General features: G+C 36.8%; 2 protein-coding genes across 2 annotated transcripts in view; one reads left to right on the top strand and one right to left on the bottom strand.

Annotated features, from left to right (window-relative positions):
• Positions 1 to 2,197: 2,197 nt before the first annotated feature.
• On the bottom strand, positions 2,198 to 14,654 carry LOC145267052 (uncharacterized). Its single transcript, XM_080122998.1, has 3 exons — positions 14,520 to 14,654; positions 4,896 to 5,105; positions 2,198 to 2,670 (listed from the first exon to the last, which is right to left on the bottom strand). Exons 2-3 carry the CDS (start codon positions 5,084 to 5,086, stop codon positions 2,343 to 2,345), a joined length of 519 nt encoding a protein of 172 aa, XP_079979124.1. The 5' UTR covers positions 5,087 to 5,105; positions 14,520 to 14,654; the 3' UTR covers positions 2,198 to 2,342.
• Positions 14,636 to 27,533, top strand: part of LOC145267051 (cyclin-H-like) — a 50,552-nt gene continuing 37,654 nt past the window's right edge. The window contains exon 1 of the mRNA XM_080122997.1: positions 14,636 to 14,872. Within this exon, the coding sequence (XP_079979123.1) occupies positions 14,870 to 14,872 (3 nt within the window). The 5' untranslated portion in view covers positions 14,636 to 14,869. The remainder of the gene's footprint in view (positions 14,873 to 27,533) is intronic.

The following is a 27,533-nucleotide window of genomic DNA, read 5'->3' as shown; positions in this document are numbered from 1 at the left end:
GAAGGTGGGCTCTCTCTACCGTGCTAGAAATCTACTTATGCCTGAAAGTATCCCATACCTCTATAAGGCCACCATTCGCCCATGTATGGAGTATTGTTGTCATATTTGGGCTGGTGCATCTGCTGCTTGTTTCTTACTCTTTGACAGGTGTCAAAAGAGAGTCACCAACCTGATAGGTCCTGAACTGTCATTTAAGCTTCAGCCTCTGTTCCAATGACGAAATATTGCATCCCTCTGCCTGTTCTACAAGTACTTTATTGGTGAATGCGCTCACGAACTGCAAGCACTTGTACCACCTCAACATGAATACCCCTGACAAACCCGTCAAGCAGCTAAATCCCACCTCTTCACAGTAGAGATCCCTAGGTATAAGAAAGCATTTTACTACAATAGTTTCTTCCCCAGAACTGTTAGACTTTGGAACTCCCTTCCGGGATTCTGCTTTCCCAACTGTACTGACATGCAGAAGTTCAAGTGTAATGTGAACAGACATCTTGCTGCCTAACTCATCTCCCTTCATAATACCCCTGCAACTTATGTCCCTGATAGTAGTCCCCTACTTTAAAGTTGCACTGTGCCTTGTTTGGGGTGAAAATCGAATAAAAATTTTTTTTAAAAATGTAGCGACCACAATATATGTCTGGAACAAATCTTTAGCAGAGAAATTTCATTGGCAATACATTCTATACAAAGTAATGCCTATAGATACAAATGCATTAAGACTTTTTTGATATAGTGATACATAGTATCTACATTTACACCTTAAGATACATTTTTTTTTTATACGATTTCAAAAATCGTGCTCTGTTAAAAAAATTAAAATATGAAAAGCAAAAAAAAAAAAAAAAAAAAAAAAAAAAAAAAATTCAAAATGCAAGCCAAGAAAAAAGTGTATGTGTATCAGAAGCTAGGCTATACTTTCCCCAAATCTCAGTACCCTGTATATCAAATTTCGAGTCTGTAGACTTAAAATTGACAGAGTTATTGCGTAGGGAAATGTACACACACAGACACTTTCACTTTTATAGATATAGATACACGTGCATATATATATAATCTCTTTTTATATGATATATAAAAAGAATATACTTTTATAAAAAAAAAAAATCTTTCATTTTTTTTTATAAATGTTATTCTTTCAATTACTTTCATTTGGGGAGGGGGGCACAATAAAAAAAATAAATAAATAAAAAGATTAAAACGGAACGAAATTTAGATTTCCGTTCCATTTTTACAACAACCGTTAAACAAAGTTTTACCGAAAAAGAAAGATGAGTAGATTTCTTTCCTTGTTTTTGTGTCCTTGTGACTGCGTACGTGTGGGACCCGAGTGTTGACATGTAACGATTACGTCAGAGGCAGAGAACCACATTGGATAAGATACATAAAGATGAGCAAAAAAATTTTTTTTGTGTGTGAATGACTTTATTGAGTGTATGATATATTGGTACATTATATATACAATCGTATATGGAAAAGACAGGAGGGAACAAGAAATTTTTTCACACTCATATATATATATATATATATATATATATATATATATATATATATATATATATATATATATATATAATAAATGACAAAAAGCCCGTATTCTAAATTCCAAGATGTCATCCATTTTTATGTTAAAATGCTCAGTTCTGGACAGCACCTGTTTCGTAGCACAGAATCATTAATATAATTATTATGTCAATTTTTTACGCTCTGATTTACCAGAAGAATAAGAATGTGATCACTTTAAAAGAAAATAAAAAGAATTTGAGCATAATTACATAAATTTGAAAAGATTGGAAGAGTATATTAATTTATTTATTATTTTCATCTTTATTAGTTGTTTCACAACGTTTTGGCCAACCATTCCTCTTTGTCAAGTGGTAACCGTGACGGATAGGAACCTCGAATTTCCTAACTGCAACAACTAAGGATGGCAGTGATTGCAGTAAGGAGACTCTCAAGGTTCCTATCCGTTGCAGTTACCACCTGAGGAAGGCCAGAGGAATAGTTGGGCAAAACGTCATGAAACAACAACTAATAAAGATGAGGATAATAGTCCGCAATAAATAAATTAATATAAATAATACTCATCTCAATAATGAATTCCAATTAAAATAATATATATCGGAAGAGTAGTTGCTGAAAGAAATAAATGGTAAGATGGACAACATCTTGAAATTTGGAATATAGATTTTTGTTATATATATATATACACACACACACACACACACACACACGGTGTCCTTCAATGGAAGTAACTGCAGTTGGTCCAGCAAACCAGTTAGTTCAGTAAGAGTTCAGAACTAGACTTGCTGGAAACCGTGTGGCGTACCCCTAACTGAAACTTAAGTTCTTCTGTATGGATGATGCATGTCATTTTGTCTTCTCTCTGCTCTGTCATACTGCCCTGGATAGTAGCCAGAGTTTCGACCACCCTGGTAATCATCTCGGTAACGACCAAAGTCTGAGTAACGGCCCAGATTTTGGTAACGACCGTCTTGATAAGGACCGCTATCTTGATGACGATTGCTGTAATTTCCATAAAAATTATCACGGTTGTAATTTCTTCCGTACTTCTGATATCCGTAATCATCTCTGCTGCCACCACCAACACCACGGTAAGAGTTGCGGTAGTTGTCTCGGTAACCTCGTCTGTTCCAGTTTGAACGGTCCCTAGGATTAAAAATAAAAACAAACATGAATATTGAACAATATTACGAGTATTATTTCGATTATTCAACAGACACTCATCTAGCTACAACCACAGCAAAGAATTTTTTCTTTTACTCTTTTTCACTGTAAACAAAGCTAATATACTTTTTAATTTTCGATGTGTCTGCTACTAGAGGCGGTAACAAGGCAAATCAGTTCCTTTGCTTTTTTTCTCGCCTATATCCTTGCATGTGCCCATATTTTTTTTTTATTACATTTTTTAATATTTTTTTTTATTACATTTTTTAATATTTTTTTTTATTACATTTTTTAATATTTTTTTTTATTACATTTTTTAATATTTTTTTTTATTACATTTTTTAATATTTTTTTTATTACATTTTTTAATATTTTTTTTATTACATTTTTTAATATTTTTTTTTATTACATTTTTTAATATTTTTTTTATTACATTTTTTAATATTTTTTTTTATTACATTTTTTAATATTTTTTTTTATTACATTTTTTAATATTTTTTTTTATTACATTTTTTAATATTTTTTTTAATTACATTTTTTAATATTTTTTTTATTACATTTTTTAATATTTTTTTTATTACATTTTTTAATATTTTTTTTATTACATTTTTTAATATTTTTTTTTATTACATTTTTTAATATTTTTTTTTATTACATTTTTTTTTAGATCTATCTTTTTTTTTTTTATTAATATTCATTGAAAAGTATTTTTTATTTTTAAAGAATTTTTGAAAGCACTTAAGACTTTTTTTTTTAAATATGCATAACCACTTATCAAGGCCTAGAGACCACTCGAGGATAAGGGTTAAGAGTGTACAGTAGCCAGTTGGACAATATAGTAATCGTTAGTAATGGAAATTTGGTAAATTTTTGAACTTAAATGGAACGATTCATCAAGAACTTGTTTATGTTGGACTTGAAGACAACCATTTTTGGAATATTACATATTGTATATATTTTTTTTATGATGTTTGAAATTTTGTTATTTTGATTTCAATAATCTTAATCTTATACGTTCATAAACATTTTTATTATATAAATTCAAATAAAAAAAAAAAAACATTTTTAAAATTTAAATGAACATAGTTTTATAATTTCATAAACATATATTTCTTATAAAATTGCAAATATAAAAACTTTAATTTTTCTAAATTTTGTTATTAAAAGTGCCCCCCCCCCAAAAAAAAGAAAAGACTAATTGTGTTATTTTTATATCTGTATAATTTTTATTATATATTTTTTCAATGATGCCCCTTTTCTTCTATTTTATTTCAATAAATCGCTTCACAATAGAAATACTGAAGAACAATAAAAGTGAAGGAACTGATTTGCCTTGTCACTACTTCCGGTAGCAGCTATGCCGGAAGTTAGGAATTATGTTAGCTGACTATAACCAAAAAGCGTACTGCCACTTGGATATTGTGGTGTAGCTTACACACAACGATGGTTCACATATTTGACAAGAGTGTAACTGTTCGCAGTTAAAGATGCAAGTTGACATATGAACACTTGTCAACTCACTAGTTATTGCTACCAGACACAAATTCTATTATTGTACCTAACAGAATAAATCTGTTTCACTTGACGATACAACAGACTAAAAAGCGATTTAAGAAAATCCAGGTAAATAAAAAAAGATAAGGAAAGAGAGCACTAGTAATTTGGTAAAAATCATTCAAGTTAAAATCCGCATTTTATGGATTTAAAAAAAAAAAATTTGATGCTTAAGATAGAATCAGCAGATCAATTTTTAAAAATATGTTGTTTTAAGCAAAAAAAAAAAACAAACAAAAAAAAAAACAAACAAAAAAAAAAAAACAGCAGTATTTACTTGTCATGTCAAAAATAGTAATATATATCCCCAAAATTACGAAAATTTATTGACTAGAAAATTATTTATAATTGAAAGTAATTTTTACAGAGGAAATTGCATTTTACCTAGATGTGAACATCTTGAAGATTGTGAATACAGGGGACATACTTAGCTCCGTTTTCAACACTTTAATGTTTTGTCTTAGCCGAGTGATAGACATTTTTTTTTTTTTTTTTTTTTTACTAAAAACACAATCGCAGTTGTTCTACAATTGTTGACGAATAAGTACTGTTATTTTGGCTAAAAAAAAAAAAAAAAAAAAAAAAAAAAAATCGATCTGTCGACTACCTGACAAGCACCAAAAATTTGCTAACGTTATTGGGTTCATACCTACCTAGACCAGTCATGCTTTTTCTTGGAACGTCCAGTCCATGGTATAACAACTGGTGGAGGAGGAAGGGACTGTGATATCACTGCTTGGTACTCTTCATCGGCTTCGGAGTACCGATCTTTGAACGCCTCTTCCAGTTCTGCTAGCACTTGTTCATCAGAGTTGAGCTCATCTGTTGAAGAACCGGTCAACATTGTGTTTTTTTTTTCTGATCTGGAAACAAGAAATAAAACAAAGATCACTATTAGAACAAGGGTACACAACCTACAGCATGTGTGCTACATTTAGCGTGCATTATTTAAAAAGTCAGTTAATCAGTCATCTCCCTCTCAGTACATACCAACAAGTCTCCTGTGTATCATGAGTAAGTTGCCGGAAACCATGTTAAATAGAGAAGTAGTCAATCACCCCAGCAAAAATAACCTAAGTGACACGCAATATGGTTTCCGTTCTGATAGATAGAAATAGGTGTGCTAATGGTTATATCTCATACGATTAGCAAATCTCTCGGCGGAAGCTTTCTTTCTAGGGTAATTACTCGACATATCAAAGGCCTTTGATAGGGCATGGCATAAAGGTCTACTCCACAAGATCTCCAACTACGGGATAGCTGGGAATGTCTTCTCAATTATTAAATCATTTCTCCCGATAGGTTTATAAGAGTAGTGGTTGATGAGCAGAAATCAGAAGCTCACAGTATTAATGCTGGAGTCCCTCACGAGTCCATTCTCGGCCCAACTCTCTTCCTGATCTACAATGATCTCTCAAATCACATGCTAAGATCATTCGAAGACATTTATGCTAATGACACTACCATCTATGGCAGCACATCAAAGACTGTAAACAACCAAGTTCTTTGATTCTCTCTTCTGAGTTTGAGCACGTGGTGCAATGGGGAAAGAGGTGGTTGGTTAATTTTAATGCATCTAAAACCAAACTTCTATCTTTACATCATCAAAGCTTTGACCCCTGTTTTGCATCAATTGAAATGAACGGCTCTTGTTTTGGGGAGGCTCCATGTTTTGACAAGCTTCTAGGTCTGATATTTATTATTGATCTGAAATTGAACATGTACATCAAATCCGTTACCAAACTCATTCGAAAAATGATTGGATCATTCTACCACTCCAGTAGATATTTCACTGCTGATGCAATCCTCTATTTGTATAAGAGCCAGGGACATCCAAGGATGGAATACCGTTACCACATCTGGGCTGGAGCTGCTAGCAGCACCTTATCCTGCCTTGACAGAGTCCAAAATAGACTTCGTAGTCCAAAATAGACTGCAACCTCTTTCCTCACAGAAGAGACGTTACGAGCCGTTCTCTGCTTTATCGTTATTTTCATGGCAAGTGCTCATCTGAGCTCCAATCTATGATCCCCTCTTGATAAATTTTCACGAAAAACACTCATCTAGCTAAAACCACTATCAATAATTTCCTTCACTCTTTATCTGTGCTTAAACCTAAACATAGATTCCACGAACAAAGTTTCTTTTTAAGAACTGCACGCCTGTGAACTCTGTTTCCCTGCATTTCAGCTGACTACAATATGGTCGTCTTAAAGTCCAACGTAAACAAGTTCTTGATGAGCAATTCCCTGAAGTAATCCAATTTACCAAATTTCGACTAAAAACGATTACTATGATATTGTCCCATTGACTTCTGTACACTCATTAACCTGTATTCTTGGCTCTAGGCTTTGATAAGTGGTGACTCCTTTGTAAAAAAAATTTTTTTACCAATCTGCTAGATCAGCATTTGACCGTGAAAGTAATTTATTTACTTCCTCCCAACTTGTTTTGAGTAAAAAAATTGTAAAAGTTTATGTTGTGAGATGCAAATATAAAGAAATAAATGGATGAAAACGATTCTATATCAACCAATAAAATGACTAGATAATCTGCCTGGTGTTACCGGTATTAAATGTAATGTTAAATTAAATGTAATGTTAAATTCCTTAAAAAAAAATTTAAAAAAACAAAACAAAACAGAAAGAAACTGAGACACGTGCATGTAAGTATTGTTTTTTCTAAACAGTTCACTTCATGTAAATAAAAATTCTATAGCTCAGATCGCAGCCAAAACCTAGACAGTGAGTCAAGTACGATAAGCATTAGGCCAGCTTGACACGATTTTAAATCATGTTTTCAAACCTACTTATACTTATAGTTAACATAAGGAATCTGTCATGAGAAAGAATCAGGCATGCACATTCGTGAAACAGCAAACATAAAAATCTGATGATTCCTACGTAACAATTTTTCATTTTTGACCTCTTAGCAGCCCCTTTTTTTCCGGATGAAAACGATTAAAACGTTTTCCACATGTCTAAATACCCTATATATCAAAATTGACACACCGATTCTCGCCAGATCACCAAAGTTAAGCAACATTGAGCCTGGCCAGTACCAGATGAGTGACCATTTGGGAAGGCGAGGCGCTGTACGTACCACAAGGTAAAATACCAGGTTGAGAAACTGGTGTGGTCTATCCTTTTCTCGAGGATAGATGGGATTCTCTTAAGTCGTGGAAGGCACCCCCATCTAGTGATGGCGTCACAATAAAAAATACCCTTGATAGCCCTAGCGAAGCATCAAGTATTCAGCTACTGACAAGATTTGAATTACGCCACAAACTCGTGTAGTGAGTTCCATCCCGGCTGTAGCCATGCTGGATGGATGGATGACAGAGTTAGGGTCGCGACTTGGCAATATTTCGCAAACTTTACACCAGACCCAAGATCTACCTTCTAACTGTAGTGTCGGAGAATTTTTGACAAAACACTTTTCTTAATTGATAAAAGTCCTAAAATTTGATCTTCTTAAAAAAGGTACTTCTGCATTTATAAATCCACGATTTCCACAGTTACTCGAGTGTGCCCGGTGGATGACAGGAAGAACCAGAAACAGTCAGCAAGTAGTTAAGACATTGTTTTTCCATTTTATTACTTTATGAATTTCAGTGGTCGTCGCCATTCTTAACATGAGGAAGTGGGGGTGTAACAATTTGAGCTTTTTGTAATTAGGCTCGCTCGGTCGTTTCTGGTTATTCCTGTTATCCGCCGGGCAAAACCACGTAATTTCGTGGAAATTGCAGGTTCATAAATGCAGAAGCAACAAAAATACTACTTAATCAATTTACGGAATTTTTGGAATATGACATTTGTGTCCCGTGACAAGTACGTACATAAGGATGTTTTTGTTTTTTAATCAAGTCTAATTCTAAATAAGCACCCCCAAAACATTTTACTTTTTTAATTTTTACTCGGTTTCCACTTTAACATTTTTCTTTTAAATTACTACTTTTATAGGTTTTCGAGTACGCTTAAAATGAATATCGCATTTAAATTTTCTGCAAATAAGTAGTTTTCCGGAATTTTCGTAATTTTTGGATATATTACTATTTTCGACTATATTCGGCCTAACAGGGAACATGAACTGGAATAGATACATTGAGAGCATTGCCAAGGCTGCTGCAAAGAAGGTGGGCTCTCTCTACCGTGCTAGAAAACTACTTACGCCTGAAAATATCCTGTACCTCTATAAGGTTACCATTCGCCCATGTATGGAGTATTGTTGTCACATCTGGGCCAGTGCATCTGCCACTTGTCTCTCACTCCTGGACAGGGTTCAAAAGAGAGTCACCAACCTGATAGGTCCTGAACTGTTATCTAGGCTTCAGCCTGTCTCATCGACGAGATGTTGCATCCCTTTGCCTGTTCTACAAGTATTTTAATGGTGAATGCTCTCACGAACTACAAGCACTTGTACCTCCTCGACGTAAATACCCCTGGCAAGCAGCTAAATCCCACCTCTTCACAGTAGAGATCCCTAGGTGTAAGAAAGCCTTCTACTCCAATAATTTCTTCCCAGGAACTGCTAGACTTTGGAAGTCCTTTCCGGGATTCTGCTTTCCCAACTGTACTGACATGCAGAAGTTCAAGTGTAATGTGAACAAACATCTTGCTGCTCATCTCCCTACATAATGTCCCTGCAAATTATGTCCCCGATAGTAGCCCCCTATGTCAAAGTGGAATGAAATGTCAAGTTGAATGAAAAAAGTTAATTGCTTAAAACGACATATTTAAAAAATCGATTTGTCAACTATATCTTAACAAGCACCACATGTTTAAGCAATGTAATTTCTTATAAGTCAGGGCCATTGTTGTAATATCTCAAAAACTTATTTGTAGAAACGGTTTTCAGATTATTTTTCAGCATACTGAAATCTACAAAAACATGGAATGCAGAGGTAGATCAGATATAAATGTACGGAAGCTATCCCAGTCAGCCATAGAGTATGGTGGAGAGGTATGTCTGAAGACTTATTACTAGTGTTGGGACGATTCCTAATTTTTATACGATTCCGATTCCAGGAAAATATTGATTAACGATTCCGATACCAAGTACGATTCCGATTCCTAGGGAATTATTGTTTTGAAATATACCAGGTAGTTTTATACTTATGGTCGATAGTTCCCAAATATGTTCCCTAACTTTGGAAGAGATATTTTATGTCTACACCGTCGTGTTTTGGTTTAAATAAAATTATTATATAGTAAACTAAACGGAAAAATTAGCAAAATGAATTAAATAAAAAATATATAGCGGAAGAGAAAGAAAATATATACTAATTAAATATAAAAAAAGATAAATATTTAATTTAATAATTTATAAATGAACGTGCGTAATGAAAAAAACAATGTGACATGGCGCCGTAGATACAAAATAACCCTTCCAAAGTTAACGACCATATTTGAGAAATACCATTAATCAAAAGTTTTTGTGTTTTATACCAAAAGGTAGGTATAGCGAAAAGTTACAAGTAAAGGAATTTCAAAAACGATTTTTTGTTTGGCTATTGATAGTTGTATTTGTGACGGCAATTCTTCAGACCTCCATAATTCACAAAGAGTAGTTAACACCTATTGTTTTTTCTTACATTTTCATTACTTTTACACGTTGTTTCTAACGTGAAGAATAAGTTGAGCCAAACTAATTTTGAAATAGGGTATATCAAAGGAACACATATAAAAATTATACCACTATAAAAAACAAATGAAATACTAGATAAAATTGAGCAAAAATAGTTACCAAAATTACAGAAAAAGATAAAACAAAACAAAAAATGGTGAAGTTTGTTGAGTGAAATGAATTATCGAAAGAATATTAATTGAACTAATAGAAATGTTAAATAAAAAAAATGTCACATTTCAATATTTTTTTAATAATTAAATTCTCAGGGTTGTCGAAATTAAAAATTAAGTGATTTTTTTTTATTAGACTTATTTCGAAGCTTGTTACCTTGAAAAATACATTTTAAACCCTGTTTTTTTTTATAAATAAATTGAACAAAAAAAAAAAAAAACGCAATTAAAAAATTTACTTGATAATTGAAACTTTAAAAACATTAAACATTGAAAAATTACTTATCTCACAAATTAACGTCCAATAAAGTAGATCCAGTCTTCATACAGGAATTCGGTTATAATAAATATATCTTTCCCAATCTTAAAAATTAAATCTTTTTTTTTTTTTTTTTTGGAGAGAGAGTGCTTTAAAATATTGCCGGGGAATGCCGCCTAAAATTTTAAAGAAGTAAATTTTAGGAGTTTAGTGCCTTTCAAAGACGGTTATCATAATTTATTATCATCCTTTAATTTCCTTTTTTCCTCCCCCACACCTTTCCATGTGGTTCAGTAGTTAACCAGTGCTCCTGTTGCTGTCAGTCAGCTATCTTTACCTAAGTTTTAATTTCTAGTTAAAAGAATTTTTCATGAATAGAATCAGCATTTTTAAAAATTATTTTTTTAGTTGTATATATTGTATTTACTTTTTGAAGTTAAGGAAGGTTAAAAAAATTGGTGAGTTAGGCAAAAAAAAAAAAAAAAAGACACTGCGATTTCGACCCTCACTAATAAAACTGCTCTGAGTGACTAGTTGGTAATTTTTTTGTTCCTTTTCTTTTTTATTTTGCTCCTCCAATTCATTTGGATGCTTCATAGTTAAATGTTTTAACATGTTGGTTGTGGTCATGTTAGATGGTTTTGTTCCTCATGATATTTTAATTTGACAGACTTTGCAAAACTTCAAAAAGTTTCCATGCAAGACTTTTTTTTGGACTTTGAGGCCATATTAGAAAATTCAGTTTATCTGTAAACAAATAAATTACTATTAAATTTTGTTTTAAAGTTAGTCACTTATTTGGATAATTAATTGAAAATAATCCGCTAAAAAAGACAAAAAGAAAAAAATATAAAGGGATGGAGCGGTAAATTGTACCAACCAGTAGTTAACAAAAAAAAAAAAAAAACTTATAGAATTTAATTTTTGAAACCAATGTATAAAAGTTTACACAATGAAATGCAAATATGCATTTCTTTTGAATTTTTTTTTTTTTTTTTTTTTTTTTTGGTTGACTGTGTTCAATTCACACATGGTTGATGCGGTTCAATATTGCTAAACTATAAGTCTTAAGTAAAATTCTATTTATAAATACTTTTTAAAATGAAATTATTTAATTAATCGTAAATATTATTTAGACATAAAAATTAATTGATTACAACACCTTTTAAAAAATATATATTAATTTCTTTTTCGCTCGGCAAAAAACTGCGTCAAACACTTTTTTTTTAATTTTCAATTTAAAATTCTAGAAAAAAGATTATATTATTCTGCTTTTAATATAATCAAATTCAGGGTTTTATCTTTCTGGAGAAAAAAAATTAAAAAATGGATTTTATTTCAATGAAATTTAAAAAAAACAACTTGACTGAATTGAATTAATTACCCTTAAATTAACGAAGGGGTTATTTAATAACTTTAGGTTTGGAAGAGATAGGTATGGGGTCGGTTTTTTTTAAACTTCAAAAGAAGCCGACTACTAGCAGTATCAGAATTTTTGACACCCCTAACACGAAACTGCGAATACAATATAAAAATCTCGTAATTTCTCTGTTAAAAGTGGGTTATTTATTTTCTTTATGGATTATACTTCCAAAATAAACTATTACAGTTGTTTTAAAAGTAATAGATTTTTTTTTTTTTTTTTTTTAAACAGTAATGAATTTTCCGAACTCAATATTTTTCAATTTTTAAACTTTAAAAATCTATCAAAATTTTTCTATTGATTCTATTTTTACGATATTTTCAGGGTCAATGTGAAATTTTATGTTCTTTCCAATAAACCGAATATAATATTTTAGACAAACGTTTTTTTTTAAATTCACGCCCCCACCCAAGTGTCACCCATTTTGAAATGTCTATTAAAAAGTAAATAATTAATTTATGTCGGGGAGTTTTATATATCACAAATTGAAGAGAAAAGGTCAATGAATAACATATTCAAATTTAAAACAAAAAAAAAAATCGCTTTTTTAGAAATTTACCTGTAAAGTCCGAAGTTTAAAACCTTATTTTATAAGAACACATTGTTTTTTTTTTTCTTTTTTTTGTTTTTTGTTTTTTTAAAAATGAAACCTTGGTCCTTGCTCCTTTAATTGAAAAAATAATTAGGGCTTGAATTACATTTTTCGAGGAGTTATAAGCTTGGAAAGACAGGGGGTCGAATAATTCACGCCTCTCATTTTGAAATGTCTATTAAAAAGTAAATAATTCATTATGTCGGGGAGTTTTATATATCACAAATTGAAGAGAAAAGGTCAATAAATAATATATTCAAATTTAAAAAAAAAAAAAAAAATCGCTTTTTTAGAAATTTACCTGTAAAGTCCGAAGTTTAAAACCTTTTTTTTTTAAAAAAAAAAACACATTGTTTTTTTTTTTTTTTAATAAAACCTTGGTCCTTGCTCCTTTAATTGAAAAAAAAATTAGGGCTTGAATTACATTTTTCGAGGAGTTATAAGCTTGGAAAGGTGGGGTGGAATTATTCACTATTTTCACGAAATTTCTGACACTGCTAGCCGACTACTGTCCAAATTTTGCGAAATAATACAACGTGATCAATTTCATTTTAGAGATATTTCTTTCAAAAGCCTTCTTTTAAAAAAAGAAAAAAAAGTATATTGTTCTATTAAACCTTTTACTGTTTAAATAATTTGACTTTGCTCGTTTTAAGAAAATATAAGTTGAAAAGGCATTTTCATTCACTATTAGAAGATTTGTCAGTAAAAAAACAGTCGCCAAAAAGATAAGCGTTTTTTTTTGTTTTTTTTTTACTCGCAATGTAGAGCCCTGCAATCCCCTGCATACTTCTTTTCAAGTTAACTCTTCTGTAGTTTTGATCACAATAGATCTGAATGAATGAACCTTGTAAGGGAAGGACACTAAGCATTGCCCTGTTAATAATGAATTTCTTTGGTTTCTTTTTATAACATGCTACATTTCTCTCTTGCCGTTAGAAATATCAGGACATTTTTTTCTTTTTTTCAACATCAGGATAAAAGAATCGTAATGAAGGAATCGGAAAATTAAGGTATTTTTTAACGATGCGATTCCGATACCTCCCAAAATACACGATTCTTACGATTAACGATTCCGATTAATCGTCCCACCACTACTTATTACATTTCATTTTCATCTTAACTGATACAACTGAGTGGTCGGAAGATCCCAGAGGAGATAGAACGGAACATGAACATAGCTCAGGGGAAGTTGTGAGAAAAAGGTCCAGAAGGCTTGCATACTGACCGGTAGTATCGGGCACTGCCACACACGGGTGGGTTTGTGAACAATCTGAGTGAGGTCATAGGTCATGCTAAAATCATGACAGAACCTCCCCTCATCGTGTCTTGTTTGAGTGGGTCATGACTAATATTTAACATAAGAAATAGTTTGGTGCTAATGCACTTACTGATCCGCGCTATTTTTTAAAATCATATTTCCAAGTTTAATTAAAGTTTTATGATATGTTTTTTTATTCAATTGTAAGGTTAAAGTATAGAATATGTACAAAGCACCTTCTCCTCCCCGTGTTAAGAATGGCTTTTTAAATAATAACGTTATTATTTCAGCACGGATCAATAAGTGCATTGCATGAGTACCGTTTTTTTGACAACTTTTTCGAATCTATCCTGAATTTTTATTAGGGAGGGGAGGGGGTAATCATTAAATAAAAATTAAAATCGATGAAGGTTTTATTTTTTTCGAGCAAAAAAATGTAAAAAAACAAGTGAAGCAAGCATGCATGGTCCCCCGTGAGTGCACAATGAACGAGGCATAGAGAAAATAATTAAGTTCAAAAGTGTTAATTTTAGCCATTTTAACCAGAAATGCATCCCGGGGGGGGGGGGGGGAACCGGAAAATCCGTTCTGTTACTTTTTTATGTTTGTGCAAAATTTCAAATAATTCCAAGGCGTAGTTACTGAGAAAAGTGTGAACGGACGAACGGACAAGGGTGAATTTACAGGTTCACTCTCATTTTGTCGGGGGGGGGGGGGGAACAAAAAACTACGCGTATTATTTAGAGTTGAGAGATGTATGTTATTTGCTTTAATTTAAAACACTAGGGCGAGTTATTTCGTAAGAAAAAGAATTAAATGACACAATAGCCTCAAAATATTCATCCAATAATATCTTTTATATTAAGATTTGAAGAAAAAAAAAAGTATTAATGAAGTTTAGTCACAATGAATAAATTAAAAAAAAAAATAAATTACATATTTACCTTCTTTAAGTTTCCTCAAAACAAAAGCTCGAACAATTTTTTAACACACCTTATTTTCTTAAAGAGTTCCACTTCCGGGGTTTCATACTTCCGGTTCCATACTTCCGGTTTCCAGCATATTTCAAAAGTTTTAAATTAATTGATAAATGGCGTTCTTATTATTTATTTCGGATAATCAATCCTCATCTAAAAAAAAAAAAAAAAAATCAGAACCGTAAAAAGAGCATTTTGGGTAAATGTTACCTTACGCCACAACAGAACCCCGACCACTCTAATTTAGATTTTTAGAGGTATTCGAGGTCGCTGAAAACGAATCTTATAATCAAACCCGCCGCAAATTTACTGTTTGCATGGTATGAACCCCTAGACCTTGGGATTATTTCGTGTCATTTCACCGCCTTCGGTAGTGTTTTTCTTACATAATACGTTCACGTGCGAATGGGCGTAGTGGGGTGCCTTATCACATCGCGTAGGAATCTTTCAAATAAGAAAGTTAAAAAAAAATATGTGTTTTTTTTTTAATTTATCAAAAAATAAAGTTTTCACGGGCGGTTTGCAAAAACATAATCACCAAGCATTAACGCCAAACAGTAAAATCTAAAAATATTATGGTGTTCTAATCGGTAAATGTCGGCGCGTTACTTACGGAAAAACGGTTAATTAAACTGCAGGCAGAGTACCTTTTTTTTGTTTACATTGGGGGAGGCGAGGGTAGTATTGGGACACGCGCCCATCCCCAATGTAAACAGAAAACTGTATAATCTCCTAAAAATATTAAAATGATATATATAATATATATAATATATATATAATATATATATATAATATATATATATATATAATATATTATATATATATATATATATATATATATATATATATATATATATATATATATATATATATATATATATATATAAAAAGGTTATGAGGGGTTTTTGAAGCATGAAAAACGATGTTACTTTTTGTATTTAATATTTTTATTGTTATTTTTTTATATTTCAAGCGGACCTCCGTTCTTGGTCACATCACAAAAAAGTATCCACACACACACACACACACATACACACACACATATATATATATATATATATATATATATATATATATATATATATATATATATATATATATATATATATATATATATTAAAACGTTTTCCAGAAAAAAGGACTGCTAAGGTTAAAATTGGTACTTGAGAGTCGTTGGATTTTTATCTGATTGTCAATTGTTTCATGAATGGGCATGATGCACAGCCGTGAAATATCACAGCTTCGTTATGTTAAGAATAAGTAGATTTGTAAACACTCTTTATAAAACGTGTCAAGCTGGTCTAATGGTTATCGTACTTGGCTCACTATGATTTCGATCTCAGCTAGAGTATATATATATATATTTTTTTTTTTTTACTTACAAGAAGTGAACTGTTTAGAAAAAAACCCATAATACTCACATGCATATGTTTCAGTTTTTATATTAATTAAAACTAGCAGGACCTGTGGAAATTCCACAGGGACTCATTCAAATGTAATGTATTGATGTTTGCATTCTGTAGATGTTCACTGTAAATGGAGACGCTCTGATATTGTTGCAGCTTTTTTTGTTAAAACTGCAAAAGTATTTATCTAAGCTAACATGAACGCCCGGTAAAGCCTGGTCGTAAAGTACGCTTAAATATGATATTTTAATTCTTGCAGATTTCGTATATATTATTATAGAGTTAATGTTCTATCGATTGTTATATGCTATAAAGTTGCGATTTCAAAAATAAAAAAAATATAACCATATGACTTGGATGCATTAGCCTGTATCGAAACCGAAATAAAAACTTATAATATATATATATATATATATATATATATATATATATATATATATATATTATAAGTTTTTCTTGAGTTTATTCAGCCATAATCGAAACCGAAACCAAAACTTATGAAGAATTCTTGATAAAATTATTTATAAAAAAAATAGATGATTTAAGTGCCATCAGCTATAGTCAAAAATGAAACTAAAATTTATGAAGAATTCTTGGTAAAATTATTTATGACAAGAAATAGAAGAACATAACAATTAAACGACCTGGATGTAAGCGTGACACACAAAAGAACACACGCTATCATATTAATATATAAATATATTTATGTGTATTTTATGACCGGGCAACACCAGGCTGCCTGCTAGTATATCTATAAAAATGAGAATGTGTGTGTGTGTGTGTGTGTGTGTGAGAACACATTTTACAGCCTATATCCTCAACGAATGTTTGATCTCCAGATTTGAAATTTGGTATATCAGGTATTCAGACATGTGGAAAACTTTTTAATCGGTTTTCATCTGGAAAAAATGGGCTGCTAAGGGGGTAAAAATTGAGAACCTGGGGTGGGGGGGTCATCAGATTTTTATTTGTTTGTGTTAAGTTTTGAGACATTGTGTTGAACAAAGATGGCGGCGTAGTTCATATCAGTAACCAAGATGGCGGCTAAGAATGAAATGCGGTCCGTGGCGTAGTTAACGGCGAATTGTATTTAGTCGTTACAGCCCCGACAATGGCATTATCTACGGCCAAGGCCTTATTTGGGGCCCGCAACAACTGTGGGGGTCGCCTGGCCTTTTTTTTGGGAACTGACTTCCTCCACAAATAATAAAAATAAAAATAAGAAATCTTATGTGCAACACAAACGGAGGTTTATTTCTGGAATAGAAATAACAAACAATAACAAGTTAAAACATAGTTCTCAATATTTCAGAGTTCCTTTTTTTTGAGTTCATATGAAAGATGGAGAGTCTCTTTTTTGTGTTCTTTGAATGTTCAAATTTGTAACATTGACAATATTAATGTTCGTCTGTTAAAAGAGAGTATTAATGCGCGGAGCAGTGGAAATGAAATAATTGATGTTTGCACGTGTGGTAAGTCCATATGAGAAAGCGTTGAATGAGTCGGAAGAGTTTAAAGAGACGAAAGAATGCTCGAAAGGCTGAGAGACTAAAGAGATAGATTTTGTGTTTGTGCATGTTTATATTCGATTTGATCGGCTCCAAACGAGCTCCAGAAAATCAGTTTTAAAATGTGTCCTAGGAGGAATTCCATTGGACGAAAGACATCACATGGGGTGCTTTCAACTACGTACGCACCTTTGGTATATAAAGGTCACGCCGGAATTTGCGTGGGTGTCATTTTTCATTTTTTTAACGCGCCGAAAACAATCAATTGCACTGCACGCCTAAATTGTATTTAACGATTTTAAATTTGAATATTAAACTGTGCCAACTGGCACAAATACTCCCCCCAGATTGGAAAAAAATCTTTTTTTTTTTTTAATATGTAATGTATTCCTTGAAATGTTTCGGCCAGTGGACTTTCCTACCTGTTTTTGTCGTGGGTTTGGTGTCCTCGTCATTTTCTGCTGGTCTCCCATGTTCTAAGTGAATTTGTTCTGGTGGGGAAATTGTCTGAGGGTATTTCTCAATGTATGCTGGTTTAATTCGGTTGATCGCGATGTCTTTCCTGTCTTTCCGTTGGACAGTAAAATATTTTTCACTTCTGTCATAAACTTGGTATGGTCCAGTGTAATTTGGACAAAATGGCTTTTTGACCGTATCATTCCTGATAAACACAAATTTGCATGTGTGAAGGTCGTTCGGTATATATGTTTGTTTGTCAGCCCTCCTGGTGGGGGTAAATTTGAGAGAAGACATTTTGTTCTTTAATTCCGTCACAAATGTAGCCGTGGGTGAAATATCTGTGTATGCATTAAAATACTGTCCAGGTAGTGTGACTACAGATCCAAAAACTAGCTCCGCTGGTGTGCTTTGTAAGTCTTCTTTTATTGTGTTTCGGATCATTAATAGGATTAATGGTAAATTATCTGACCAGTCCGCGTTGTTAAGACTCGTGGCCAAAGAAGTTTTTAGCTGTCTGTGAAAGCGTTCGACGAGGCCGTTTGAGCAAGGGTGATAAGCAATAGTCTTTATGTGGGTTGTTCCCAACAATTGGTTGAACTCTGCAAAGAGTTTCGATTGAAATTGCGAACCTCTGTCCGTTGTGAGTATTGACGGTACTCCAAAAAATGCTATCCAGTCTTTTAGTATTGTTCCAGCTACTGTCACTGCCGAGGTGTCTTTCACGGGTATGGCTGTTGGCCATCTGCTGAACCTGTCGACTATGGTGAGAATGTGGGTGCGTCCTTTTGAGGGCGGTAATGGCCCCACCAAGTCAACATATATATTGGTGAACCTGGCATCAGGCGCACTGAAAGTGCCCAGCGGTGACTTCGTGTGCCTGTGTATTTTATTTTTCTGACAGGATACACACGTCTTGGTCCAATTTCGAATATCTGCATTCATATTCGGCCAAACAAAGCGGTCTGTTATTATTTTTACGGTGGCTCATTTGCCTGGATGTGACATATTGTGAAAATGTAGAAAAACCTGTCGTCTGATGCTTGGCGGTATGTATGGACGCGGTTGTTCTTTTGCTGTATCACAATAAAGTGTTGTTACACTAAAAGGTACGGACATTTCCTTCAGTTGCAAAGACGTTTTCTGTTGTACGTCAGTGAGTGTCTTGTCCGTCTTTTGTTCTTGTGCAATTAATTCCATAGTTAACGAACTGGAATTTAGTGAAGTTATTGCAGCTCGTGATAATGCGTCTGCCACAATGTTTTCTTGCCCCTTTACGTATCTGATGTCTGTGGAATATTGGGCAATATAATCAAGGTGTCTGATTTCTCTTGGACCATATTTATCTACATGCGTATGCAGTGCATATGTTAACGGTTTATGGTCAGTGTAAATACAGAAGTTTCTTCCTTCTAACAGATGTCTAAAATGTTTAATTGACAAATAAATTGCTAATAGTTCCCTTGAAAAGGTACTGTACTTTGTCTGTGTTTTGCTCAGTTTGGCTGAGAAAAACGATATAGGGGTCATTGTATCCCTTGTCAGTTGATGTATAACTGCTCCTACAGCTATGTCTGACGCGTCTGTTGTAAGTGTAAGCTTCGATTCTTCGCTGTCCTTAATATAATTCAATTTTGTGAAATTGACTAAGGCAGTTTTAGCTTGATGGAAAGCTTTTAAAGCTGATCCGTCCAGTTTTAATTGTTGGTTTTTCGTTTTGTTCTTCAATAATGACGTTAACGGTGCAAGGATTGTGGAACAGTTGGGTAAAAATCGTCTGTAGTAATTAATTATACCTATGAAGCGACGAACTTGTCTAACAGACGTAGGTTGTGGAAAATCCGTAATGGCGCTTACTTTTTCGGGTAATGGTGATATACCATCCTTATCAATTGAATGTCCAAGGAAGTTTACTTCTTGCTGACTGAAAATACATTTGTCCAAGTTTATTTTTAAACCGTAATGGGACAGTTTTTGAAAAACTTGTTCCAAGTGTTGTTTATGTTCGTCGAGGTTTCTACTAGCAATTAGGACATCGTCCACGTAAGCGAATATGAATGGAAGGTCCCTAAAAACCTCGTCTATTAACCTTTGGAAGGTTTGACAAGCGTTCCTAAGTCCGAATGGCATTCTGACGAATTCGTAAAGTCCAAATGGTGTGGTCAGTGCTGTTTTGTGGATATCTTCATCCGCCACCGGTATTTGGTAATACGCTTTTACTAAATCCAGTTTGGAAAATACTGTGGCATTTTGCAGTCCGATTGCAAAATCGTGAATGTGTGGGATAGGGTATCTATCCGGTACAGTTTGTGCATTTAATCTCCTGAAATCGACGCATGGACGCCATGTTGTCGCGTCTGCTTTCTGTACCATGTGTAGAGGAGATGACCACGCACTTTTGGAAGGTCAGATAATTCCTTGTTGCAACATACGTTGAAATTCGTCTTTTGCGATCTTGTACTTATCCGGCTTCAGACGTCTGTGGGGCGGGGCGTAGACTGGTTGTCTATTCGTTTTAATATAATGCTTTGCATTATGTTTAATATTATCCGTGACTTTGAATGGCTGAGTAAGTTGTGGGTATTTTTGAAACAGCCAACGAATGTACGTCTCTTCAGGTAAGGCAGAACTAATCCCAGTAGACTGGTATCTTGTGGTGATACCTTTAATTACGATTTTTGTTTGGTTATCAGTCAGTGTGCGACTAGTCATGTCTACCGATAGATTAAACCGTGCTAGGAAATCTGCTCCTATTATTGGTGTCGTCACGTTGGCTATGGTAAAAATCCACGGAAATGTGCGGCGCAGGCCGAGATTGACGTCTAAATATTTTTCACCGTATGTCGGTATTTGTGCGCCATTAGCTGCTTGGAGGTGGTAAGGCTGTGGAATAGCTTTTTGTTTACGTAGAGGTGGTATCACGCTGATTTCAGCTCCAGTGTCTATTAAGAAATTATATCCATGATTATTATCACGAATAAAAAATAGACGACCTTTAGTGGAAAATCCAGCGACAGTCGTCGTCTCTACTGGCCGGAATATTCGTTTCCCTGATTCTTGTTTTTAAAAGAACAAGGATAAGTGCAACGCCGAGCTTGTGTGCCAAATTTTTTTGTGGTAAAAACAGATTTCGTTCGCTCGTTCCCGTGTGTTGCTTCGACCTCTACTAAGACTTCGTTTTCAGTAGACCGATCATTTATTAAATGAGTAACGATGGTTTATTTGTATTAATTCCTGCACTTGTCGAGTGAGATTTTCGACCGTCATTTTTAGTCCCGATATATCGTCGTCGCACGTCTGTTTCTGCTGTGCTTGTGCTGAGTTTACTTTGCGGTGCCTCAGATTTTCATGGATTCGATCTGCCATATCGGCGAGTTTTTCAATATTTATCTCTTCCGTTGTGGGTGCTAGGATTTGTACTGTTGTGTCTGGAAGTTTATCCAGCCACAGACTTCTCATTATATTTTCGGACATTTTGTTGTCCCCTAGCAATGTACGCATGTATCGCAAAAGTTGTGACGGAGTGCGATCTCCCAATTCTACTTGGGTGAAAAGATTGTGTAACCTTGTTTCGTTTGAAAAGCCGGTCCATCGTAAGATGGCCTTCTTAAGTTCGTCATATGGGTTGTCTTCAGGCACATTCTCCAATAAATCCGCCACCTCTTCGACGACGTCTGCCGGGAGTTTTTCCACCAAGTAACAGTATTTGGTTCGTTGAGACGTTATCCGCTTTGCATCGAAAAGGGCCTGGATTTGGATAAACCAGGTCTTTATGTTGGTAGGATTAAATGCTGGTATATTTACCGTTAACGTTGCCAGAGGTTTTTCAACACAGGAAGGTTCCATGTTTGTTTTCTTCGCTCGAAAGTGATTTCAAAGCCTTTAAACTGTCAACTGACTTTTTCCGATGACGCGGATCTTGAAATTGTGGTCGAAAAAAAATTGTCGCTTTTTCCGCTGAGTCATGGTTGTTTAATAGTTTATAAGATTCCGTTGTGAATATGATTTCTGCGTCGGGTCACCAACTTGTGGGGGTCGCCTGGCCTTTTTTTGGGAACTGATTTCCTCCACAAATAATAAAAATAAAAATAAGAAATCTTATGTGCAACACAAACGGAGGTTTATTTCTGGAATAGAAATAACAAACAATAACAAGTTAAAACATAGTTCTCAATATTTCAGAGTTCCTTTTTTTTGAGTTCATCTGAAAGATGGAGAGTCTCTTTTTTGTGTTCTTTGAATGTTCAGATTTGTAACATTGACAATATTAATGTTTGTCTGTTAAAAGAGAGTATTAATGTGCGGAGCAGTGGAAATGAAATAATTGATGTTTGCACGCGTGGTAAGTCCATATGAGAAAGCGTTGAATGAGTCGGAAGAGTTTAAAGAGACGAAAGAATGCTCGAAAGGCTGAGAGACTAAAGAGATAGATTTTGTGTTTGTGCATGTTTATATTCGATTTGATCGGCTCCAAACGAGCTCCAGAAAATCAGTTTTAAAATGTGTCCTAGGAGGAATTCCATTGGACGAAAGACATCACATGGGGTGCTTTCAACTACGTACGCACATTTGGTATATAAAGGTCACGCCGGAATTTGCGTGGGTGTCATTTTTCATTTTTTTAACGCGCCGAAAACAATCAATTGCACTGCACGCCTAAATTGTATTTAACGATTTTAAATTTGAATATTAAACTGTGCCAACTGGCACACAACTTAGGCACCAGGGCCAGTAGGGGGAAGTGGGGAAAAATAGGGGTCTTTGCTAGTCCTAGGCTAGACTTGCGTTTGATAGCAAGTACTTTATTAAGTAAAACCTACACTAGAGTTTCTATCACGCACTAATTGCATAACCGCCTAACATTCTTACCAGGACCTACTTAAAATAACAGCTCCCCAGCTTACACGGATGGCGGGCGACATTCACGCTGAAAAAATTTAAAAACATATATATACAAGAACAAAATAAAACTTATTTATATACAAAATAAAGTAATTTTTTTTTTTTTTTTTTTTTTTAATAAAAATGGGGGTGAGATGATGGGGAGGGGGGCAAACTAGAAAACACCCAAAAAGAAAGAAAAAGAAAGCAAATAAGCAAAATGCCTATGGGGGCAGGTTAGTAAGGGACCCTCCCTACCTAACAGCTGGTCTGTCGTGTGAAACGCCCACTGTCTTCCGCTCCTCTCCCCCGGGGGGAAGAGGTGAAAGCAAGCAGGTCGTTCCCTAGAGGGGAGTGGAGGACCTAAGGGTTTGCGTGAAAATAACTTGGGGTCGGGGTAAACAGGGATGGATGGCGTCTTCCAAGATAAAGTGCATAATGAGCAAAAATAGGCCGGGGACAAAATAAAACAAGTGGACTGGGCATCTTTGGAAGCTCTCTTAGTGCCAATCTAACGAAAAAATAAAAGACTACGGGAACAGGATAACATGCATACTACCCTAGTCTAGGCCCTAATAAAGCATAAGCTATCCACTCTTGGTAGTTACACACCTACCTAGCCTACTCCTACACATCGTATAAGCTTAACCTTATATTACTTTAACATAAGGGGCTGGGTTCCGAGAAAACCAAACCTCCGCACCTTAGGAACAATACCACTAGGGTGGAAACGCGAACTCGAACCTAGCTCCTCGTCGGATGCACAAACTAGTGTTGTGCACCCATCTCCTATCAAAGTCTATGCGGGACAATCTCTTCCAATCACATCTGATTTTTATTTTAAGTTGATGCTGAAAATAAACAACCAGATCCTGATCGGAAAAAGATCGCCCCTCATAGACAATGCCCAGACGTGTATACCACGTCACTAACCGAGCTACCGCTAGGATCACTAGAAACACCAACCGTTTCTCCCTGTCAAACGGCGGGTCCACATTGTCGACTACGTACGCTAAATCAAGTGGCACCGACCGCTCGGGGTCGATGCAAGCCGTTACCCCTCCGACATACTCCCAGAGACTCCGCACCCCGCTGCAAAGAAAGAACGCGTGTTCTCTCATTTCATCCTCCTCTTCATCATTGCAGCGTGGGCACGGGGGATAATAATATTCACTATCCCTACAATCCCTGGCTAGTCTGCCAAAGAGTGGCAGCGCGTCCCGGACTAGCCTCCACGTTATTGAAAATTCAGAATTATTGATGTAGCTACTGGCAGGCGCCCAATTCTAAAGCGAGAGAACTTCCCTCCTCGACAGATGTAGCCACTCCACCAGCAGGTCTTTTGCAGTCCCCACCACTAATTCCTCATATAGCCTCCACCTAGGCCGTGCAAGGTCCCTTGACCCCGGCAATGCCCTAAGGGCGACTCGGCATTCGGTCAGGAAACACCGTTCCCCCGCCGGTCTTCTGCGACCTTCAGCGGCAGGGGCGGATATGAGCTGTGGAAAAGCCTGTTCCACGACTGGTACCCAGTGCGTTTCCTCCATCAGTGTCCGACTCAGGAACGCCAATCTTTCTGCATGTTTATGGCTTTGCAAATCAGGCATCCCGAAGCCTCCCTCGCTAAGCTTCTGCGTACAGACCTGTCTGCGGACAAACGGCTTTCCTCCCTTCCATAGAAGTTTGAAAAGGAGGCACTCTAAAGCCTTACAGCGTTCCGCAGGCAGGGGGAGAACAGATAAACGGTAAAGGATCAAAGGAAACACGTACGTAGCACATGCCTCTGCGCGACCCTTTAAGGACAATTTCCTCTGAATCCAAGTCCCAACCGACGGCTCGACCTTAGTCTCTACTTCCGACCAATTCTTGTCCAACTGGAGGTCCGGCCCGAACCACACACCGAGAATCTTTACTGGGCCATCAGTCCAACCGAACGCACCTGGAAGCGAGTTTACCCCGGTCCAGGCGCCCAACCGTAGGCCAACGGACTTGCTGCGATTGATCACGGCCCCTGTAACAACTTCATACTCAGCGATCGCCTCTATCACCGCTTTAATATCGCTACGCCGCGCAGCGAATATGGTGACGTCATCAGCATACGCGGACACCCTGGCAAATTTGCCACCAGGCAGAGCTATGCCGCGCAGGACTGGTCTCACCGCCTCGTCCCTTAATTTGCGAAGGAAGGGTTCCAACGCCAGGACATACAGCAGAGGCGACAGCGGGCAACCCTGCAGCACCGACCGGGAGACCCCAAAGGGCTCCGACAACTTACCGTTTACCTGCACCACTACCGCGGGATCACGATACAGGGCAGAGATCCACTTGCGGAAGTCCGGACCAAAGCCGGTGGTTTCCACAATAGCCCTCAGGAACCCATGGTCCACCCTGTCGAATGCCTTGGACTGATCTAAATTGATCAGCGCGGCTTTAGTGTCGTCTTCTAACCCCTCTATGATCGTGCGAATCAAGTGCAGATTGTTCTGAATTGATCGACCCTTCACAGCGTAGTTCTGATCCGGTTCGACCAAGTCACCGATAACAACCTGCAGTCGGTTCGCAAGAACGCGGGCCAAAATCTTGAAATCTGCGTTAAGCAGAGTAATGGGCCTATAATCGTCTAGATTTCCCCCTCCATGTTGGTCCTCCTTCTTCAGAAGCATGACCACTCCTTTGGTTACCTGCCTTGGGATCGAATCCTGGGCAAACCAGTGGTTAAACACGCCCGTCAGAAGAGGCACAAACATGGGCGACAGCCTCAAGAACAATTCGTAGGGCAAACCATCAAGCCCCGGAGATTTGTTGTGGCCAACCTGCTTCAACGCAGAAATGACCTCACGCTCCGTAACCATCCCCTCGCAGGTAGCCGCTCGGGCCGCAGTAAGGCGGGGCAAGCCAGCTAAATAGCCGCCAAACTCCTGGCCGTGGGTCTGGGTAGTTGGGTGAAACGTTCCTCCAAATGTTGTCGAAACCCATTGTAGATCTCCCGTGCCGAGAGCGCCCTTCCAGGTTTTTCACCTCCCGAATGTACCTATCCGAGCCACGTCTTAGAGCAGCCTTACGCTCAACAGCGTCAACATTCACGGCTTCGTTGGAGACTCTGTTTAACCTAGCCCTAACTACTTGACCTTCATATTGCTCGCTAGCCAAGCGATTGAGGTCCCCCTTAACTAGAGGTAGATCTAGGGAATCCCCCCCTGCCACCGCCTGGGTCAGTCTATCCTCTAGGTGCCTTTTGGTCCGAGCCCTATTTAGCGCGAGGCGTTGGCTGTATTGGACACAAAAGTGCCTAATGGTGACCTTAAGCTTAACCCACCAGCTACTCCCGGTAACCGCCCCCACTAACTCTCTCTGAATTAGTGTTGTCAGCTGCTCCCGAAAGTCGTTCGACTCCAACAAGGAGACGTTCATCTTCCAGTAACCCGCCAACCTAGGTCTATTACCTAATTTCAAACGGGCCAACACAAGTTTGTGGTCCGAATGACCTAGTCAGTGGAACGTGGGACAAGATAGGAAATCTCCGTCGCCCCCTCTAATTAACATCCGGTCCAAGTATGTACTCGGACCGGCGGCCGAACTAGATTGCCACGTCCACATCTCCCTCCCTGGGTGATCCAGACGGAACCTGTCGACCAGATCGCACGAGGCCATCAAGCCAGACAGGGTGTTGTCACACCTTTCCAACCCACTAGCCCCCCCCCGACCTTATCTATCTTGGGGTCCAGGATGGCATTCCAGTCCCCCATTAGCATTACCCGCTCCGGACCCGAAGAGAGAAACACCTCCACCCGCCGAAAAAAGGAAACCCTCTCACTTTGGATGTTGGGCGCATAAACTGCCACAATCCGGAACGCGCCGCTTTTAACGGCAACATCGACCACAACCAGCCTCCCATGAGCGTCCGCGTGAACAAGTGTAACCGTCGCAGCCAGAGTGCGACTCACTAGTACAGAAACCCCCCGGCTATGGAGGCTGCCATATGCTGAGTAAACATCAAAATCGTCTACCAGCACATTGCAGTCCCCATCCCCAACAAAGTGGGTCTCTTGCAGGGCAGCTACATCTACCTCAAGAGCCACGAGATCCCTCAGCACGTGAGCAGCCTTGCTTCGAGATCTCATGCCCCTTGCATTAAAACTAGCTAGGTTCAAAGCCATGTTTCCCTAACTAGTAATATTCTTCTACATTGGGTCTAAAGTCCTCGGGAGTGAGGATGTCAAAGGCCTGACCAAGACTGCCGATGAGCAGGTCGGACGTAAGCCGTCCGTCTCGAGCCAAGCCCCCCACGTCCAAGGGGAACGTCATTTTCAGAGCCCTATAGAGGGAGGGGTGAACATAAAGCGGGACCCTCCCTTCGCATTGTGTGGTTATTTTACCAAGTGATGGGTGCTCCCCATCCACGATTTTGAGGCCCCCGAAGGCCAACCTGGCTGCTTCTATCATGCGCCATAGCGTTTTCGCCCTTCCTCCCCTATTCACCCGGACGAAAGTGATGATAGACGGAGCATCCTGGAAGTTCCTGGGGTCTGTCACCTCTTTTCCGTCCACTTTCCGGAGACTTTCAAGTTCCTTCAGGTACTGCCTCTGTCTCCCATTTAGATCAGAGGCTGCGTTACTTAAGTCAGCGTTGCATATTTGTTCCACGGGAAGGAAAGGGTACTTCCTGGTTTTCTCCTCCCTCGGGGCCGCTGACTTGTGTTCCTGCATTTTCTTCTGTACTTCTACCTCTT

The sequence above is a fragment of the Euprymna scolopes genome, chromosome 42 (genome assembly GCF_053919585.1).
Source record: "Euprymna scolopes isolate OS-2025 chromosome 42, ASM5391958v1, whole genome shotgun sequence".
Classification (NCBI taxonomy): Eukaryota; Metazoa; Mollusca; class Cephalopoda; order Sepiida; family Sepiolidae; genus Euprymna; species Euprymna scolopes.
This window is presented reverse-complemented; position numbering and strand designations above follow the sequence as displayed.